Here is a 20877-nt window from a genome sequence, read left to right as displayed (position 1 = left end):
TATGCAGTGGTGGCAGAAACACAGGGAGAAGTAGATGAATTTTCGACGATGAAAGCAGAAAGGCTGAAAGGTTAGCAATCAGCACAGCGAGCTGAGGTAATGGCAGTAGTGGAGGCCTTGAAGTTAGCAAAGGGCAAGGAAGTGAATATTTATACTGACTCTGCTTACACGGTAGGGGCAGCACATGTGGAGCTAAGACAATGGATGAGAGCAGGGTTTAGGACAGCGGGAAACAAACCAATTAAACATGAGGCAGAAATGAGGGAGCTGGCAAAGGCCTTGCAGGGACCAGAAAGAGTAGCTATCATAAAGTGCAGGGGACATGTAGAGTATGTCAACAGTACAATCCCAAACCTACAATTAAGGTGGCACCCGGTAAGTATCCGTTGTCATTAACACCAGGGGAAGAGATAGTAATTGACTACACAGACATGGTGGACTCAGCACAGGGGTACACATACGTATTGATGTGCGTAGACAACTACACAGGGTGGCCGGAAGCGTGGCCAACAAAACGGGAAGACAGTGCTTCAGTGGTAAAGTTCCTGGTGAACCAGTACATTCCTCACCATGGGTTTCCGAGAAAGGTGAGATCAGATAATGGCACTCATTTTACAGCGCGCAATTTGCAGGAGTTAGAGAAAATGCTGGGTCTGAAACATTCATTTGGGGCAGTGTATCATCCTCAGTCTCAAGGTAAGGTGGAAAGGATGAATCTAAATGTGAAAAACAAAGTGGCCAAAATCTGTGCACAGACAAAACTAAATTGGGTTGACGCCTTACCTTTGGCATTAATGCAAATGAGATGTTCAGTAAATGCAACAACTGGTTTTACCCCTTTTGAATTGCAGACAGGTCGAGGATTTCCAGGACCCCAGGGACCCTTAACAATAAATGAGAAAACAAAAACATCTCACACACACGTCATACTTTAATGAATTGCAAAGTATCGTTTCAGCTTTCTCCACGCAGCAGGGGGACCGGAAGTTTCTATTTGATGTATATACTTTAGGTATTATTGCATAACGCTATTTGTGATGTAGTTTTGTTTTTCAATCAGTCACATTCCGAGCCAAACTTCTCTTAGCTATATTGTATCAGCGGAGAACTACTTTTGATGGCATTGTTACTAGCTAACTGTTAGCTAGCAAGGTAACAAGGTAACTCTTTTTACACAACAAAAAGAAAAACCACTTTACTGTGATTAGCAACTACAAATTTACTAAGTTGTGATTGTTTCATAGAAGGTCTGAGTAGCTAGCCTAGCTAAAGCTATGTTTGATACGTTTTGATACGTCTAACGACACTGGCATTGGAGTAGCTTTATAGTTGCTTAGCTAATGTCACAGAATTAAAAGTAGAATCAGAAGGAAATGTTGAATATTGTGTCATTGCACCAGCCATGAGGCATTAAAGTGTCTGGACAAGAACATAGCTAGCTAGCTAACTGGCTTAGATCACTACTGCAGCTCTCACACCTCGGTTTATTACATCATAATAGGTAATGTGGAATTTTTAAGGACCATTGTTGTGTCTGATAACCCGTTCAGAAAAGGTGTTCTTGATGAACCGATACTGAAACACTAAAGAGATCATCCAACATTGAACATATTTCAGTAGACACACTAGTGGAAGAGCTGCTGAGGTTCCTGAGCCATGAATGTCCGGCCTCCAGCATCTACTCTGGACAGGTATGTCACCGCCTTGCACCAGGACGCAGAGATCCATGAGCATGACTGAGATGTAATTATAACTATATACACCTCATTAGTCTGATGCTAATGAGCACACATGCACACCTGCCGTCCAGTTCTTTAACATCCATATCCATCACCTTGATTTATCTTAGTAAGTTGCTGCTGAAGCTCTGTCTCTCTTTCTCTCTTTCCCCATGCCTCCTTCCCTTCCTGTAGGAGTGTGGATACACCACTGGCGTTGTTGCCTGATGCACCTCCTTTGGAAGAGGACACGGTCGACTGTCAGAACTGGCAGGAGACAGTGGAGCCGCACACACTTGCCTCTCTCGGCTCCCGGGAGATCCAACGGCAGGCTGTCATATATGGTAAAACAGCAAATGTGGTGCACAGCAACTGACTATAAAAGACAACTCCCAGTACACAGTTAACATGTAAAATGAAAAAAAATATTTACTGATCTAACTTAAACTAAATAGCTACTAAATCTTTAGAACATACAGTATTCTATTTATTATGCACATATGATAATTCTATCCTGACTCATGAAAATGTGGAATTCTGAATTGTGTAACGTTTGTAAAAAATTGTAGTGACTTTGCTATATCCTCTTCCTCAGAGCTGTTCACAACGGAAGCATCTCACTTGCGGACTCTCAGGGTTCTCGATCAGGTGTTTTTCCAGAAGATGAGGAACCTTTTGACCATCGAAGAACTTTCCTGTATCTTCCCCAACCTGCCCCAGGTCTACAGTCTTCATGGTCAGTCTCTCTGTGTGCGAGCGTGTGTGTGTGCGTGCAAATCCGCTCCATTTGTCTTAGTGTGTTTTCAAACCTTTCTGAAGCCTACTTGGTGTCTAAATCATAATCAAGATTAAAGAAGTGTAAAACCCACCCAAACTGGGAATTTAATGACAGAACAATATCTGCTATCGGCACCATGCCATTACTGTGAGCAGGTATGGACTGAAGGCTGTACATGTTGTTTCTGTGGTGGCCTTCATGACACAAGTAGAGTGCTGTTGCCCACTGACACAACTTTCTAACAAACCACATATACACTGGCTCGCTTAAACAGATTCTGTTTTGTGGTGTTGCATTTGTGTTTCAGCGAATCTGTGTGAGTCCATGAAGAGGCTGAGGGACTCTCCTATAGTTCAAGGCATCGGAGACATCATGGTGTCTAGAGTGAGAGCTGGCTAGTGTTACTCCCTTTCTAGTTCACATCATCTTTTGGTGCTGTCTAAAATGAAGGGGTTGTTCTGTGTAGTGTGGGATATACTTGTTGCTTTACTTGATATGTCAGTAGCTCATGTGTTTGTGTGTGTGCGTGTTAGTTTGAAGACGCTGCAGGAGAGGAGTTCCAGGAGCAGGTGTCTCACCTGTGCAGTCAGCAGAGTCAGGCACTGGAGCTCATTAAAAATAAACGCAAAGACCCGCGTTTCGCGCACCTTATACAGGTAACACTTTTTAGAGGTATAAAGCCTTGGACAAACCTACAAACACTAGAGCTTCTGCCATATTTGTTAGTGGGCTGGGTTGTGAATTGGTTGACCCATATTTTGAATTGGAGACTATCCAGTCTTTTATATTTGACTTTTATTGCCGCACATAATTTTAGTGATGCTGTTTTAGGTATAAATTGGTGTTGCAGTCAACAGAATCCACATTTGGACTTAGATGTCCTTGGCTCATTCATGTGTGTGTGTGTGTGTGTGTGTTAGGAATGTGAAGCCAGCCCTCACTGCCGCCGACTGCAATTAAAGGACCTTCTAGTGTCTGAGATGCAGAGACTCACCAAATACCCCTTGCTGCTGGATAACATCATCAGACACACAGAAGGCATGTATAGAAACACTCACATACAATGTATTGAACCATGAAAACACTTCAGTATACACACACATACCAGCTTACCAAGGAGGCAAGCACACACACCCTTTCTCCTGGATTAACACTAGTATGTGCCCCCACAACAGCTGGTTCTCCAGACCTGCAGCCATTGCTGAGGGCACAGGCGTGCTGCCGTGGGATACTACGAGCTGTCAATGAGGTCGTCAGGGAGACGGAGCACCGGCGACTGCTCAGCCGTTATCAGCGCAGGCTAGACTTGTCCCCTCTGGAGAGGCAGGCCAGTCCTGTCGCTGCTCAGTTCAAGGTACGGCCATACTATGTATCCACCATCTGCCTTCCAAACAGCTTCTCTGGTCTTGGAGCACCTGATCCAGAGTATGAATTATTAACTATATTCTTTTTCTATGTAGAATCTGGACCTGACCACTAAGAAAATGATCCACGAAGGACCGTTGACTTGGAAAGTTAGTAAAGATAAAGCTATAGGTAAGAGATCATCACAGCTGAACAAATCACTGTTCACTCTGGGGAATGCAGCTATTGAGAGCATGGTGCTATGCTGACTTGGAGTTATTCGGTTCCCTGCTACCTCACACATGACATGGTCTGAATAACTGTGTGTGTGTGTGTGCACCTGCATCTGCCTGTATGTTCATACGTGTGTATGCACATGTTTCAAGGACTTTTAATATGAATGGATGCTTTCAGTGATCTGTGTGCAAGCTTGCATACATTTTTGTTTTTCCTCTTGCAAATGATTACTTGACAGGTCCATTCTCACTCTGTGTGTGTGTGTGTGTGTGTGTGTGTGTGTTCCAGACATTCATGCTCTGCTTCTCTCAGACATGTTGGTGCTACTCCAAAGGGGTCCAGGTGACCGTTTGATCTTGCGATGTCCAGCGCGCTCACTGGGTGGGGTTTGGGGTGGGAACATGCACCTCAAAACCACCTTTTGCCCCGTTGTTCGCTTGGATTCATCTCTTGTCAGATCTGTGGCTACAGGTATATTTGTAGTTATTCTTACAGCTATGAATAGCCAGAATAGATGAATGGGTCTGGAATAACTATGTCTTATTTTATTTTTAAAAAATTAAGAAGCCAGTTAGAAATTGCATGTGGGTTAGTTTGAATACATTGTTTGACAACCTGCTATTCTCTATCAGATAACAAGGCCTTGTATGTGATCAGTACATCAGAGAGACAGATATACGAGCTGGTGGCTGGGATTTCCTCTGAGAAAAACACGTGAGTTTGTTTTTTTGTCTCTCTCTGACCCACCATCTTCTCATCAAGGTCAACCAGTCAGCACTGCTGTGTCTGTATTGTGATAACATTTATGGTGTCAGGCCATTTATGGTTTAAATTACAAACCAGGCATCCAGAAGTATAGAAACCAAGCCTTAAGTGAAGTAGATATTGTGCATGAATTGATAACCATTTGAATTTCCCGCAAAATCAGCTCAGAAATATGGCAAGTATTTCTTTGAATACTTTGCCCATATGTTCAGATGATTTTAACAACATTGTGCTGTTGTAGAAATTGGGACCTGATGTCTTTAGCGATGTTTCCACAGATGGAAGAACCTGTTAGAAAAGACCATCTCCTCGGCCTCTGGAGGCATTGAAGCCACCGAGCAAGGATCAACAGCTCCGTAAGTACTCAGGATTTTTAAAGTTTTCTAATGCTGCTGTAATGCTGTTAAGAGAAGGCAGAATTTCAAAGATGCACTTACAATTATTGGACTCCTGACATCTCCTCTAGGTCTGCGGTTCTACGGTTGCACGGTAATCAGGTCGGTCGTCTAGGTAAGCCCATGTCTGTTTTTGTTTGTATACAATGTCATAGGATTTGCTCTCCGTAGTACTTATGGCTGATGCCTTTGGTCCCTAGATGGCTCCCTAACAGAAGAGTCTGGTTCTATAGAGAGAGATTCACAGTGTGATAATGAAAATGTTCTCACACCTACTATCGCAACTGACCAATCAGAAGCCTACATGCATACTGGTGGGCAGGGTTATGTGGGAGGACAAGCTAAAGTGGCTCATGCTGCTCTTCAAGATGGTAAGAATTTGTTACACTCCGTTACACAGTCATTGTTGCACTATGATAGTTAAACAGTATATTTCTGGTGGTGGTGGTGGTGTTTTTATAAATAGAATTTTAGCAGGCTCAGATATTTACCAACTTTTTTGCACCCTTTGTGTTCTGCCAGTCAGGACACTAAGACTGTTGATCCTTGGATCCTTGGATCCTTTAGAGGCTGCCAGTCAGAAGCAGAAAGTGACATCATTGTCCTCACAGCAAGAAGGGCAGGAGATGCCTTGCCAGTCACCAAAAGGCCGTTCACACCTGGAGATGCTGAGGCATGAAACGAGGCCCTGCCAATCACGAGCAAGCATACGGCAGCGCATGATAAAAAATGTGGATGGAATCTTTCAAACAATGGAGGGGCTGATGAAAAAGCTGCATCAGCTTAGGGTACAGTGGATATATTACTCACTCTCTCTCAAACACACACACACACACACATACACACACACACACACACACTATCATTGCAGCTAGCTAGCACTTTCATGTTATGTTTTAAAAGAATAGCTTTGTGCACTTGTGAGATCCTGGTTAACTCCTTTTTTTTCATTTTCATAGGAGATTGAAGCAGACCACGGTAGACTGCTCACAATGGTGAGAAAAAAGTTACCTGTCAGTCAGTTCAGATGACACCATCCATGGGTCTTCCTCCATTATCAGGACACCATCTATTTATCTTGGGTAAGTGTGTCAAAGAAGCAATTTATAAATACTGGGGCTAAATCTGTTTAATGCTGTACCACAATTCTTTTTGATTGTACCAAACAAAAAGATCTAGTCTGGAATCACTGGGATAATTTGGGGTTGAGTTTAAATGGAGCCCACTGTCATCACTCATAATCCGGTTTCAGTTGTGAACTGTCTTTTGTGTTGTTTCTTTAACCCAGTCCCCCACTGCGAGTAAGCCTGAAAGGCTGGGCCAGGCCAGCACTGAAAGCATGCCTAGACTGCTCATGCAGTCCTCCACCAACGAGCTGCTCACATGCCTGGGTGTGTTCTTGTGCCGGCGTTGCTGCCTGCTGAAGGACCTGACTGCTGACGAGCCTGTGCAGTGGCTGCGCATTGTGGACCGCTACGTGACACTGACAGAATGGCAGGAGCAAAGCTTCCTCATTCCAAGCACCGTGGTCTTTCTCTACATGCTGTGCCGCGACATCATTTCAGCTGAGGTGGCCACCAAGGAGGAGCTGCAGGCCGTCCTGCTCACATGCTTGTATGTGTCTTGCTCCTACATGTGTGAGGAGATCAGCTACCCAGCCAAAGCTTTCCTGGTGGAGGAAAACAAAGGGGCCTTCTGGGCCCGATCCCTGGACATTGCTAACCGCATGAGTGGCAAGATGCTGCAGATTAACAATGACCCGCAGTATTTTTGGCAGGTCTTCACTGACCTGAAGAACAAGATGGTTCATTAAAGGATTAAATAATAAAATATTTTATTAATTAAACATTTTGTTAAAAATTAATTTTAGTTAAAAAAAAAACAAAAAAACACATAACTGCAAAGTCAGTTGTTATAATGTGTGATGTAATTTCTCCCCACCTAGTGTTATTACATCTCCTAATCTTACCAAAAATGTGCCACTTGATTTAGTTATGTTAACTTGATATCAAAGATGTCAAAAGCAGCTTTTAATGTCAGCTGATGCTTATTGGCATAAGCATTTATAAATGTTCAAGCATGTTTATGTCAATTGTCATTAAGGGCTTATGTTGGAGTCATCTAGCACTCTGAACAGTGCCCTTCAGTAATGTTACCCAAATTTCTTATCTGTACCATCAAATGAGCTCCACTAGACCTAATCTGCCATACGACAGCACTCAAACACTGCCAGTTTGAAGTGGTTCTGCTGTGCCCCACAACTTTAGATATGTCTCCCTATTCTGAGGGAAAACATTTATTTTCAGAAAATGAATTCTATACTCAGCTCAGCAGTGAGAATACTGTGAAGTAAGAATTGAAGCCTGAACCAGGCCTAAAAGCTATTTAACTTTGTGGCTCAAGGTGAAGATGCTCTGACATGCAAAACAGCTCTCTGATGTATCGTGGTTGGGTGGAATGAGTCTTTGATAACTAAGATTGTAACTAAGATTGAAACTGCTCACTGCACTACAACAAGTACACAAGGTGTAATGAACTTGCTATGAGAATGATCTCAGTAAGTACCTCAAAAAGGATAGGCTCATCATAATGCATTAGCTAACATTCGGCACTAACGTTAGAAACATTAGAAAACGTTAGAAAACGTTTTTTTTGTAATGTTGGAAAAAAGATGTACAGTTCTAACAATTTATTTAAGATGCCACACCTTAAACATTTAAAGTTATTGTTATATACAGTATTATAATGCAAAATAATTTTAAAATGTTATTACAATGACATCTCATGAACTATTACACAATTATTTTACAAGGGACAGACTGATTGACTAAATTTAAAATTAAGGAAAGCTTAAACAAATTTTAAACAATACAGAAACTATACATATAGAATATAAAAAGTTAATAAAAACAATCACAATAATAATAAGAATAAGAAGAATAATAGTAATAATACAAACAAGGATGACAATAACAATCACAATAATAATAATAAAGCCAGTGTCTTCGGCTTTTCTTCTTAGGCTGTTCAGGCATGGGTTCTCCACTCATGTCCACTTCAAAGTGCAGCACGAAGCTGTTGAAAATTGGAGTAGAGAAGGTCTCAGTCACATCGAACTGTCCATCAGGCTTCACTTCCTCTCGCAGAGTCGGACAGAAGAGGGCTTCCCACAGGCGCTGCTTGATCCTGCGGCCCAGTTCCAGGCTGTAGGGCTTGGCCTGTCCGGAGGGACTTCCAAGTTCAAGTTCAAGAGGTTTTATTGTCATTTCAGCTATATACAAGTACACAAAAAAAAACAAGACAATGTTCCTCCAGGACCATGGTGCAACATAAAAACAACAGTGTAACAGACAACATGCTACACAAGTGCAAACAGTCCAGTATACTGCAAAATGTCATTAAATAAACATTAAATAAACAATAATAAATATAGGACAGGACAAATACAAAATACAAAATGAGTAGACAGTGCAATTTAGTACAGTACACAGTACTGGGCATATGTAAAGCGAGTTGTGCATAGCAATCAGTGATATGCTACCCTGAACATAGCAGTCACCGGTAGCAGCCAGAACAGTTCAGAGTACAGTGCTGGTTTAGTACAGTACTCTAGCAGCAAGTAGGATAATGTGCAAGACTGCAACAGGAGTGCATAGTTTATTTGTGTGACGTTTGACTTCAGCACTAGTCCGATGCAAAACAATGTGTGAGTGTGTGTATAGATATGTATGTATGTATGTATGTACGTACGTATGTATGTGTGTGTGTGTGTGTGTGTGTGTGTGTGTGTGTGACTGTCTATAAGTATGTATAAAAGTGCCCATTTTGGAATCTGAATTGGAATTGGAGTTAGCCAGAGTTCAGGAGTCTAATGGCTTTAGGAACGACACTAGCGTTGATTTTGATTCTAGCTACAGTTCTAGTAATAAGCAGAGTTACAACTCTGCATGCAAAGTCACTGAACGTTTGACTGTTAATTCTGTAGCAAGCATAATTGAAAAAATTACATGTCCTAAATGCATGTGTCGTAAATACATTGACATTAGTATTTTTAATTAATTTCTAACATTCGGAGACATTCAGAGGTGTTTCTATTAGGCCCAGAGTCTGCTAGCTCTCCACTGTCTAATTACTCAATGAACCTCAATGGTCTCCCAATCACATCTTATCTAACGGTTAAAGATCTTGGAGTTATGGATCCCACTCTCTCGTTCAAAGCTCATGTAAATAAATAATGTTTCTAGGACTGCCTTTCTCCATTTTTAAATTGACTTTATTAAGAAAATTCAATTCAATTCAATACAAACACTCCATCACAAAAACCTCACAAACAATATCTACCAGAGGACACAGACTACCTTCACTCTATACATTAATAATTAACAATACAATTTACATCTGTAAATTACGTATACATCCATTTATATGTCCAAAAGAGTCCAGGGAATTTTTCCTCTCATATCAAACGTCTTCAACCTTTTTAACTCACACACAATCTGTTTAAAAACTATTTCTGCAGGTATTATACATTGCTCAATAATCATCTTCCATCGTGTTTTCCAAATCTTCAAATTTGGCACACAAACAATCATCCAACAAAGGTCCTTCACATTCTCAGTCAAATTCTCATTAAACACTCCATACATAATACTTTTCCTGTTACGATCCCATTTAAACCCAATACCTTTCATTTTCTCCCAAATTTCAATAGTCCTTGTGCACTGCAGTAATATGTTCTATCATTTCATCGGCTATGCAATTTTACATCGTACCGGCAATCTTCCAACAGATATAAGCCATGCAGTATCTCGAACATTTTCCGAGATACTTTTAGACTGTACATTTTTAACACATCCAATGTGTAGTATAATGTACTCTGTATTATTTTGTACTGAATGCACTGAAGGTTAGTGTTGCTGTCATGTGGTAATTATTATTACACATTTTAATCCAAACTGTGGCATCGGGGGCTAGTAATAAATCTTCCTCCCATTGTCTCGATGGGAGAGTAACTGTGAGATTTGATTTCACTATTATTTTGTATATCTTAGATAATAGGTTTTTTGTATTAAGAATATTTGTTTATAAATTCTGATATGGATGTAGATATCGGAATTGATTTTTGAACACATAGGTGATCTTAGCTGATGGTATTGTAGGAACTGGGGGCTTTCTATACCATATTTTGGGGCTAGTTGTGGGCATGACATGAAAGAAGTCTTATGATAAATATGTTTAAGGTGTGTAATGCCTTTTTCTATCCAAGAGGTAACGTTTAATATTTTTGTTCATGGTAAAGTCTGGATTGTTCCAAATGGGAGAATGACTAGTTTGTGTGAGTGTGGAGTTTGATATCTTGTAGAATTTCCACCAGATTGTTAGTGTCATGGCCACCTTCAAACTGTTGAAACATGGATATTTTTGAATATGAGTCTGGGCACATTTGAAACACCTGCCGCAAACATTACTGACATTATATCTTGTTTATGTGATTGGCTGTGTTTCTCTAGTCACAAGTACTTTTTGATTTATTTATTTTTTAATTTGGTAATTTTATATATAACAGCAACAAATGACATCTTAAGTTTTATGACAAAATGTGCAAACAAGCTGGCCTGAGAGGTGTGTAGCGGGATATGACTCAGTGCATCTCTGGTGCAGCTTTTGATGAGTACAGTGTCATGAGTGTGTCTGTCCAGCAGTGCAAAGAGGGGATACAGCTTCTTCTCCCAGAGCTTTCCAATAAATATGTAGATATGTTAGCATGATATAGAAAGACAGCTGCCCATCCTCATAGTCTAGGTACATGCCCACATTCCTGGGCAATTGTGTCAGGGCCAGAGGGGTCTCAGGCTTGGTGCAGGTGTACAACTTCTGAATGCTCCTCCAGAGCACCCAGAAACCCTCATAGTGGGTTTCTCAACTTGCTCAGACTCAAATCTGAATATCGGCGTCTGAAACATCTTGGAGAGGAACAAAAAACACAACACATTTGATTAAATTGTTCTGGTCACCGGGACCGGAGCTCAACCCAGTGGTGCAGGTCTTGAGCTCATCTCTGGTAAAGGCTACCAGTGCACTGAAGGGGTCCATGCTCTAAACTCTGGGATCCCACCGGACTGACGCGTTGGGAAAGCGGTTTCTCTGTATGCCCAGTCATGATGAAAAGATTGTGAATCTTTTATGTGAATGTTTACGTAAATATGAGATTTTACACTCAGAATGTAAATAAAGGTAAGCAAATGAACACATTGTAGTTGATGGTGTTAACAATACCCAGCGTTAGCCTACTTGATCGAATAAACTAATATTATTAACCTATTAATAATACAAAAAAAAAATCTGTATTAACAATTTACTATTTGCCATACAGCTCTGCCTTGAGATCTGAAGTAAATGACCTTATGTAATATAGAATGTAATGTGAAAAATAAATTCTGTAAATTCTGGCTTTAAAAAAGTTCTTTCAGTGTTACTACCACCTGTTGTAGATCGACAGTCACACACCCCCTCTGACAGCCGTGCTGGGCGGTTGAATGGGGTTTGTGTGCATAGGATATACTAATACTGGACGCTGCAAGCAAACGTGCAGCCACATGCTCTACGTCGGCCCTGCAATGAGTTGGGGAGTATACTTCAGGAGGAGAGAGAAAGCTTCGACTAAGTGCATCCTCACCTGGGAACACTCCACATCATTTCCCCTTATGGAACATCCATACCTCCAGGGCGCTACGTTCCATCACTCATGCCCAGCACAGCACATACTCACCTGGACACACTCCTCACCATGTCCCACTCTACATTCCGGAGCTCCAGACCTCCAGGAATGCAGCGCACCAACCGACCCTTTAGGGACCACACTTAAGCCCCCCTCCTCGGGCTAAACCTCTTAGATTGGATCAAGGGCTAATTTTCAATGGATCGCAGCAACGTAGCTGCTCTGCCACTCACAAGAACCTGGCCCAGAATCAGGGCATTTAAGGTCAATTAGCACCAGGTTCTCCACAAACATGCTTTGCAGCTGAATCCCTGGTCCGTTCACATGTGTCTTTGCTCACTGGGGTCCCCCAGAGGGGAGTCCCTGCCTAATTCAGACCAACCAAAGTGCTGCGGTATTGTTATGTAAAGGGAGGATTCTGATTTGGAGGCGTTCAGTCATAATCCCACATGCACCAAATGTCTGAACCTGCGGTTCCTCTCGTACTGAGCAGGATTACTGCTGCAACACCACACCATCAGTAGGGTCAAACTAACCTGTCTCATGACGGTCTAAACCCACCTCACGTTCCCTGTTAGTGAGTGAACAAGCCAACGCTTGGTGAATTCTGCTTCACAATGATGGGAAGAGCCGACATCGAAGGATCAAAAAGCGACGTCGCTATGAACGCTTGGCCGCCACAAGTCAGTTATCCCTGTGCTAACTTTTCTGACACTTCCTGCTTAAAACCCAAAAAGCCAGAAGCCCCACTTTCAGAGTCTGTATACCTACTGAAAATGAAAATCAAACGAGCTTTTGCTGTTCTGCTCCATGGGAGGTTTCTGTCCTGCCCGAGCTCACATTAGGACACCTGCATTACGCTTTGACAGGTGTACCCCCCCCCCCCCCCCCCTCAGTCAATGAGAACATTTTTAATATCTGTGGGAAAAGAGGGAGAAATGTAGCCAACAACTTTCTTTTTTAATGTGCAACACAGTCAAAATTGTGAACTCATCTACATGCAAAAACCACAAAAAGCCTTTACAAACTGGAAACTCTTACTGCATAATTAAAACATTATACAACTTAAGAAAAAACAACATGAAACATAAAACATCGGTAAATATGAGAATTCAAACAACAAAATGAACCAAGCTTATTCAAACTGAGAAGTAACAGCAGTAACTCTAGGCATGACCCATGGCCTTGAGGACCTGTTCGGCAGCGGTGTGGTGGGCCTCCTCCTCCATGTTGTTGTTGTTGGGGCAGGGGAGAACTTCGGCAGCACCGCAGAACGACTCTGATAACCCTGGTACCAGCACGCTGTAGTTGACACAGAGTAAGCCATTGGTGTTGGTGTGATAGTGCACGTCGTAGATTGGCACGCCGAACCCACACAGCTGACACATCTAATGCAGGAGGTGCACAGCATTGCACGTCCGCGAGAAGCGCTGTGGGCGGGGGTCGTGGGAGGTCGCCCCCACCGACTGGAAGCACCTGGCGGACAGGTGTAGGACCCGGAGAGGCGAAGGCGCCCACTTCTTCACGCTCGTCATGTCTGCACTTGGAGCTGCCGGAGAACCAGTGGGCAGTGATGAAGATTACTCGTATAAACCTTACTCATATAAACACCACCTGGATTGGCTTTGGCATATTCAGGTGGATTTGGGCATGTCATCCAAAGCACACAGAAGCAATAATCTGTTAATACACCATAATTCTATAATCCCAACCGATCAAAAAGAACACATAATGGCAACTGAATAGAGAAGGCATCATACCGTACTGAGTCTGCATTGTCTAGGGTGTTGGAAATTCAGGTTACTGGCCATCATAAATACATTCCAGGTTTACAGTTAATGAGAGGGAGTTTGGTACTCTCTCTCCATCCATCACTACACCTACAAGACAGTCTGTAAGGAGGCCAGACTCTAAGTGATGTGAAGGCGTTTACTCCAGACCTTTTTGTGTATTAAATGGGTTTGTTCTAGACCTTTGCTAGCTCTCTAGTGCAGGATCTAATAACGTAATGACAAACAGCTGGCTGAGAAACAAGCAGCCATGGGGCCAGTTACTCATGGTCCCGTTAAATAAGAGGATTCAGAACAAACTGAGCAGTTATTACTGTATAGTTCATCCACTGATGTTAATTTCTCAGATTAAAGATGTGGTTTTGCATCTTAATCTCAATGGCATTTTTTACATTTAAAATGCTCTGAGTTAGACTACAGAGTCAGTACAGCATATGTGTGTGTGTGTGTGTGTACACATGTGCATGTATGCATGTGTGTGCATGTGCATGTGTGTGTGTGCGTGTGAGTGTGTGCGCGTGAGCACGAATGTGTGTGCGTGAGTGTTTGTGCGTGCGTGCGTGTGTCTAATTGCGCACAAACGTTTCTTGTGCAATGTGAAAAAAGAAAGAGCTAGACAGAAAAAGAGATGGAGATTGATCAAACAAGGAGAGAGGACCTAGCTAAGCTAGGACTAAGGGGAATGACTTCAGGGCAGAGGTGGGTGGATGAATGGCTAAGATGATGGACTGTTGGATGGACTGATGGTCTTCAGTGTAGACCCAAAACAGGGCCTTAAAATACAGCCTTAGGGGAAACCCACTTAAAGACAGGCAGGTGAAGGTTGTAGGTCACATGCTGAGTGCCTGGGTCACACTCCCCTTAATCAGTCAAATTAACCTTCTTATCTATTGCTTATTATTGCAATATCTTACACCTGCCAATATTTTGAATTTGTTAAAGATTATTGATGCAGTTCAGCTCCAATCAAAATGACAGGAAGTGACTACTGTCAGGAAGCCCTGAACACACACCTGTCATAACCACGGCCACGATTCCAGGATAAGCAGGTCATTTTCTGCCTCTGCATATTCAAGCATATTTCAAGCTCTGCATATTCTGCAAGTGTTCTGCAACACACTCCTGTCTGTAGGCTCACTCACTCGACACACTGATCATATGTACATTACAATGGTAAGCAACCAACAACATGACCCCTCAGTGGCCATGGAGATGATTCTGGTGACTCATCAGGTGTGAGTTTGTATTGCACATTGCACAATCCAGCCCTTACGAATGGTCCATGCCCCATTTGCATGATCATTGGCAAGCAAAAGACAGGCAGGCAATTTGAGTCTCACCATAATTTCTGTTGGATTTACAACTTTAAACCAAATTGCTCAGTGTTAGGTCTGATGGAATTATAAGTAGAAAAAAGAGACAGAGCTTTTTAAACGTGGATGCATGTTTTGTTCTTAACTTAAAGGTCCCCTTCTTTCAGGCCTCGGCATAGGGTAAGCAGTGCAGTGTGGGAAATGTACCATAAATCCCCTAAAAAAGAAGGGTAAAGAAAGAAAGAAAGAAAGAAAGAAAAAGCAAAGGACCATTGCCTATTTGTTATTAACCTTAAACCCAGGCAAGACTCTCCAGTATGGCAACTTTGAAAACATTGGCCCATCCCGTTCCTGAGTGCTGACACCTGCCTGGTGGCCAGGTCAGACATCAGTACACTGGTTGGTCAGTAACAGTGTGCCCACAATGGGTTATTCATTTGCCGTGACATGGAGACCCCTCTGTCTCTCATTTAACTCCGGTTCCAAAGGGCAGGCAGGCTGGGTGGACAAGCCCTCATGAACAAGGACCTCCGGTCATGCGATTAATCAGTGGTGCAGCAGAAGCCTTCTGCCTCTTCAACTCCAACTCCAACCTTGTTATGTAGTTGTTCATCTAAAGGCATATTATTCAGTAACTACTGTGAACTATTCAGTGACGACACTGAACCTTCTGAGAAAGATACGGAGGTGAGGAAGGTAGGAGACTGGACCTACAGGCTGGTCCTGGAAAACTTACATCAGGTTTATTCCCTTTTTCAGCATCACACACATCATGCTTAGCAACCAAAGAACTGATACACGTCGCACTTAGAAACCAGAGAGCCAATACATACCGCGCTTAGCAACCGTAGAGCCGATACACGTCACGTTTAGCGATCAGAGAGCCATTACATGTCGCGCTTTGCAACCAGAGATGCTTGTTTGAGAATGTAATCAATTTAGGACTACATTGAAAAGATTAACATCATCAATATCAGCCTACAATGCCTTGAACTCTTAGCAAGTAGCACTACTTGTTCATACAGTACTGCTACATTTTGCTGTCACTTGACAAAATCCGCTCAATTTTAGAGAGTTCAGACTTTGCGTGTAATAACGCTTCAGATCAGCCTCGTCTAATCGGCACTAAGACAAGCGATCAGATTCACGCTGTAGTGATGTCACTGTTTAATTATGACATCACAAACCAGAGTGGTGTCGCTATGGTGCGATGTCCTTGCAAATGAGATCTGTGGGTATACGTGCATGTGCATGTGTCAACATGACTAAATGTTGCATTATTCACACCGAGTCCAAACATTACTACCACCCCCCAATAGGAAAGTAGGAGTTAATTCATCTGAGTATTTGCTCTTTAATTTTCACTCTCTCCCACCCTGAACTCATCTCCAAGGAGCCAACCCAGAATATTTCCCATGACCCCCCTCTCCTGCCTTCAAAGCCCTGTACCCGAAAGGCAAAAGAAACCCTCGACTATTTCAGCTGTCGAATCATGGCGAGAAGCAGTCAGAGCCCGACTCTGATATGAATGGGCACGTTGATGTATGTCGGGAAGACTACGGAAACTTCTAGTATGTTCAGATTTCAACAGCAGTTTGTGTTTGGAGTTGCAGGCCACACTCGGCTGTGTTTTGGTCCTGTCCAGGACCCTGTCAGCAGTTCACGCAGACATACGATTAATGACTCTGGACACACATACAACTCACATATATACACATACACATATACAAACACACAAATATTTCCCTTGCAAAATACTTAACAGTGTAGTTATGAGAATTGAAGACCTGCGATGGTCTGTGCATAAATGCTTCTAGAGCAGAACCAATCCAGAACTGCGCAGTCGAGAGAGAGAGAGACAGACTGGGATTCAAAACTGACCCTATGGGTATTTCAAGTCCTACTGAAGAGTGGCTGCCAATAAGCATTACACAGTCATGGAGCAAATGTGAATGTAGTAGTGTCATCAAAAAATAAGTGTTTCCTCTCTTTCCTTCTCTGCAAATGTCATGAACTTCCTCTGCTCACATACACACACTCACCCACTGGTGGTGCTGTCAGTGCTCGTACTCTTATCCATACACCATGCAGTCTCCATGGTAATCCCCTCCAGCTCCTCCTCCTTCTTGGAGACACCCAGGTCGCCGAGGCTGTCAGCAGGGGTCAAGCTTGCGTGAGAAAGAATATCTGGGTGACACACTCTGAGACAGAGAGCTGGCTAATTACTTATTATGCCTTTAGTATAGTATGATTACTATGAGACGCTGTGGTCTGTATAGTAAGACTGACATTCCTGTGTGTGTGTGTGTGTTTGTGAATTACCCGTGACTGTGAGTTACCTGTGACTCAACAATATCAGCCTAGAATGCCTTGAAATCTTAGCAAGTAGCACTAACTACTTGTTCATACAGTACTGCTACATTTTGCTGTCACTTGACAAAATCCGCTCAATTTTAGAGAGTTCAGACTTTCCGTGTAATAACGCTGTACCCGAAAGGCCCTGTACCCGAAAGGCAAAAGAAACCCTCTAACAAGCAGACGCCAGTGAGTGTGCTGGATCAGGTCTGTTGGATTAGGGTTGGAAATCAACTCTGCAGGATGGTAGATCTCCAGACTGGATGCAGCCAACTCCCACTATAACTCTGCTGAAAAGACCCTAAACTAAGTATACATAAATGTAATGTACAGGTAATAAGTATTCTAAATGAATGTGTGCACGCACGCACACACACACACACACACATACACAAACACACACACAGCTAAAGCTAGTTAACTATTGACACAACATTTAAAACACCCGAGTAGATATTTACACTTAAAGAAGTTGTTTTAGAAAAACAGGCCTGACCACAGATGGGAACTGCGTTTTATAATCACTGTGGCCTTGTATTTATCACATGAGCATGACTGCATGATTTTGGTCACTGAGTACTCATATGAGAGTGGGTACAAGTGAAAGAAACACATGATGGAAAAAATGAAAGACAAAACACACCACTATTCTTAAAATGTGAAACTGTCGTCTAGGAAAATATGTTTTATTTCAACCTCTGGGTGTTGAAACACCAAGATCAATGAGTAAGCTTTATACATGGTTAGGTAAGCAGAAATTGGACACAGCTACAAAAAAAAAAAAAAAAGAAAAGAAAAAAAGAGAGAGAGACAAAACTGCAGTGGATTTTAGCAGGACAGAAGGCTGCCTCCTACAACAAACATCCTTTTGGTCCTACTATGGCCATGCCAACTAGTTTACAATCAATACAATCTACCACAAAATTATTTTCTTTTTACATGTTTAACTTTACAAAAATCTCACACATATGTACAGCAGGTGAAATCACAATCTGAACCAAATCCAACAGGAGAAATCACACAGGTATGTCTGAATGCAGTAAGTTTCAAAAGAGGACCAGCTACAACTCTCTCCATGTGGGCATCAGGGAGCCGCTCAGTGTTTCTGAAGGACACTGTCCAGTGCTCTGTGGGTTAGTGTCCCTGTCTGAATGCACAGCCCCCATGTGTGGGCCAGTTATGTCAGCCTGTGCCTAATGACTTTCTTTCGCCTTGTGTTTGTTTGCGCACTGGCTCTGGGTTAGTGCTGTGCACAGCTCCGTTTGTTTTGCTTAAGAAATAAATGGGTTGTTTTTTGATAAACACGATTTATATAACAAGAACTATGTGATTGCTCATCTAAACCAATTTTATATATATATATGTGTGTGTGTGTGTGTGTGTGTGAGTGCATTATATAATGGAATCTTATGTGAACTGATTGTATGCAATGACGTGCAATTCCAGCACAACTCCAGTAGGGCCAGTAGGCCACTAGTTAGGAAATCATAGCTGATTTGAGTGTAATGCATCTTATATTTGAAAGATCAACTGTCATCACTTCTGTATGAGTCACTGGCATTATGTGTTTCCTCGGGAGTGCTAGCTGGCCTCATTTCAACCTACAGCACTGACTTAGAGAATGCAGACATAAATAAGTGAACAAGATGGAACTTGAAATAATTAATAAATAGTACCAGAAAAAATAGAGAGCGATAGAATGAGAGCTTTGTAACAAATTCACTCATTTAGAAAGAAACATGCACAAAATCTACACCCCCCCCCAAACAACACCCCCACTGCCCAAAAAAACCCACAAAAAAAACAAACAAACCATAAACCCATTTAACAATATCGCAAACTGAAACGAATGGATATCAAGTATATGGTGTTCCAGTGCGTGTTAAGGTGACATGGTGGGTCTAACAAATGGGAATAATGGGGTGTCCAAGCAAGAAAACCTTTTTGTCTCCTGTTTTTTTGTGTGTGTCTTCCTCTCAGTCTGCCAGTGAGCAGAAGTAGGGGTGTGGGAGTGGGGGGAAGGGGGGGGTTGGGCTTTGCCCTGAGAGTGAGTTTAAAAAGACCAGAAAGGTGGAGAAGGAGCGAGAGAGAGTGCAGATCAGCTAACCTGAGTCAGAGTCACTGCGATCAGAAGAGCTAGAGTCAGTACTACTGCGGTCGGAGCTGGATGAGGAGCTGCTACCACTGCTGCTGCTGGCACTGAGGCGGGAAGGGTGCGCCAAATCCTTGGTGTCTGCCACCACGACCTCACCTGCACCGGCAAGGAGAGAGTGGGAGGGAGAGAGGGAGAGAGAGAGGGAGAGAGAGAGCCATGGCGACAGGAGGATCGGAATGCGTCGTTCAAAACGCTGAAGCCTGACGTCTCTGCCCCCCACCGCTGCAGCATCCAGCTCCAGCCCAAACCTGTCACCCCTGACTGAGCTGACTGGACCTTCCACTTTTAGCTACTACTAAACAAACTCAGGACGACACTCACCCTTCACTGTGGTCTTATTGGCTGAGCTCGGCTCTATTTTGTTGATCTGCTCGGCTGCCTCCTTCATCTTCTCCGCTTTTGAGACCTTCGGTGTCTTTTTTTCTAGAGCATCAAGGGAAACACGCGTACATTAGGAATGAAAAATAAGCCGATGGGCACAGGTGTTGGGTGGCGTGGGAGCCCACTCACGCTCAGGCTTTCTGGGTTTCTTCTTGAGGCAGGTTGTGACGAAGCTCTCCAGGGCTCGCAGTGTGGAGGGCTTGAGTGCCTCGAAATCGATCTCGATCTCCTCAGGGTCCATGTCCTTGGGCATTGGCTCCCTGGCCGTGATGATGCTCACCACTCGGCCCAGCTTGTCTCCGGGAAGCTTGCTGATGTCCAAGCTCAGGCGTCGCTTCTCGTCGTAGCACATGGGCAGGGTGGGGCCTTCGCCGTCGGACTCGCGCTCCCTGCCCACTTTCTTCCACATGACCACAGCAGACCTCGGGTTCAGACGCAGGACAGAATTAATGCTTGGGTTGGCTAAAGGCCGAGAGTGTGTGTGTGTTTGTGTGCGTGCACGTGCATTTCCTCACCCTGACAGCTTACTGCTGGCTCTCTTCTGCTCCTTTGATGGCAAGATCTTATTCGTTTCGCCACCTTTCTGCTTGTCTTTTTTCCTCTTCTCCTGCCTGTATTTATGTATCCGCAGGTACGTATCGGTAGGTATGTATCTATCTCTCTCTCCATTGGTATGTATAGTTATGTATGTATCTGTCTATCCAACTGCAGGTATGTTTCGGTAAGTATGTATTTATGTATTTATCTATCTGTAGGTATTCATCTATCTCTCTCTCTCTATTGGTATGTATAGTTATGTATGTATCTGTCTATCTATCTGCAGGTATGTATCTGTAAGTATGTATCTATCTGTCTGCCTATAGATATGTACAATTATGTATTTATCTGTCTATCCATCTGCAGGCATGTATCGGTAAATATGTATCTA

General features: G+C 42.9%; 2 protein-coding genes across 2 annotated transcripts; both read left to right on the top strand.

Moving 5' to 3' along the window:
- The first annotated feature begins 1656 nt into the window (after positions 1 to 1656).
- On the top strand, positions 1657 to 6617 carry LOC118240469 (rho guanine nucleotide exchange factor 11-like). The gene is made up of 16 exons (XM_035521134.1): positions 1657 to 1691; positions 1866 to 2062; positions 2314 to 2454; positions 2804 to 2880; positions 3030 to 3152; positions 3417 to 3534; positions 3672 to 3850; positions 3957 to 4032; positions 4366 to 4548; positions 4710 to 4791; positions 5121 to 5198; positions 5309 to 5352; positions 5438 to 5608; positions 5760 to 6025; positions 6197 to 6319; positions 6526 to 6617. The coding sequence occupies exons 1-15, from the start codon at positions 1657 to 1659 to the stop codon at positions 6266 to 6268; spliced, it is 1842 nt and encodes a 613-aa protein (XP_035377027.1). The 3' UTR covers positions 6269 to 6319; positions 6526 to 6617.
- Positions 6517 to 7050, top strand: LOC118240468 (cyclin-dependent kinase 5 activator 1-like). Its single transcript, XM_035521133.1, has one exon. The coding sequence runs from the start codon at positions 6577 to 6579 to the stop codon at positions 7048 to 7050; it is 474 nt and encodes a 157-aa protein (XP_035377026.1). The 5' UTR covers positions 6517 to 6576.
- Positions 7051 to 20877: the final 13827 nt, after the last annotated feature.

The sequence above is a fragment of the Electrophorus electricus genome, chromosome 21 (genome assembly GCF_013358815.1).
Source record: "Electrophorus electricus isolate fEleEle1 chromosome 21, fEleEle1.pri, whole genome shotgun sequence".
NCBI classification, from domain to species: Eukaryota; Metazoa; Chordata; class Actinopteri; order Gymnotiformes; family Gymnotidae; genus Electrophorus; species Electrophorus electricus.
This window is presented reverse-complemented; position numbering and strand designations above follow the sequence as displayed.

Excerpts from the sequence above, each read along its gene's own strand:
- LOC118240469 (XM_035521134.1), top strand. The coding sequence starts at position 1,657 with ATGAATGTCCGGCCTCCAGCATCTACTCTGGACAG. Across the intron at positions 2,455-2,803 it reads CCAGGTCTACAGTCTTCATG|CGAATCTGTGTGAGTCCATG; the intron begins GTCAGTCTCTCT and ends TTTGTGTTTCAG. Across the intron at positions 2,881-3,029 it reads GAGACATCATGGTGTCTAGA|TTTGAAGACGCTGCAGGAGA; the intron begins GTGAGAGCTGGC and ends TGTGCGTGTTAG.
- LOC118240468 (XM_035521133.1), top strand. The coding sequence starts at position 6,577 with ATGCCTAGACTGCTCATGCAGTCCTCCACCAACGAGCTGCTCACATGC.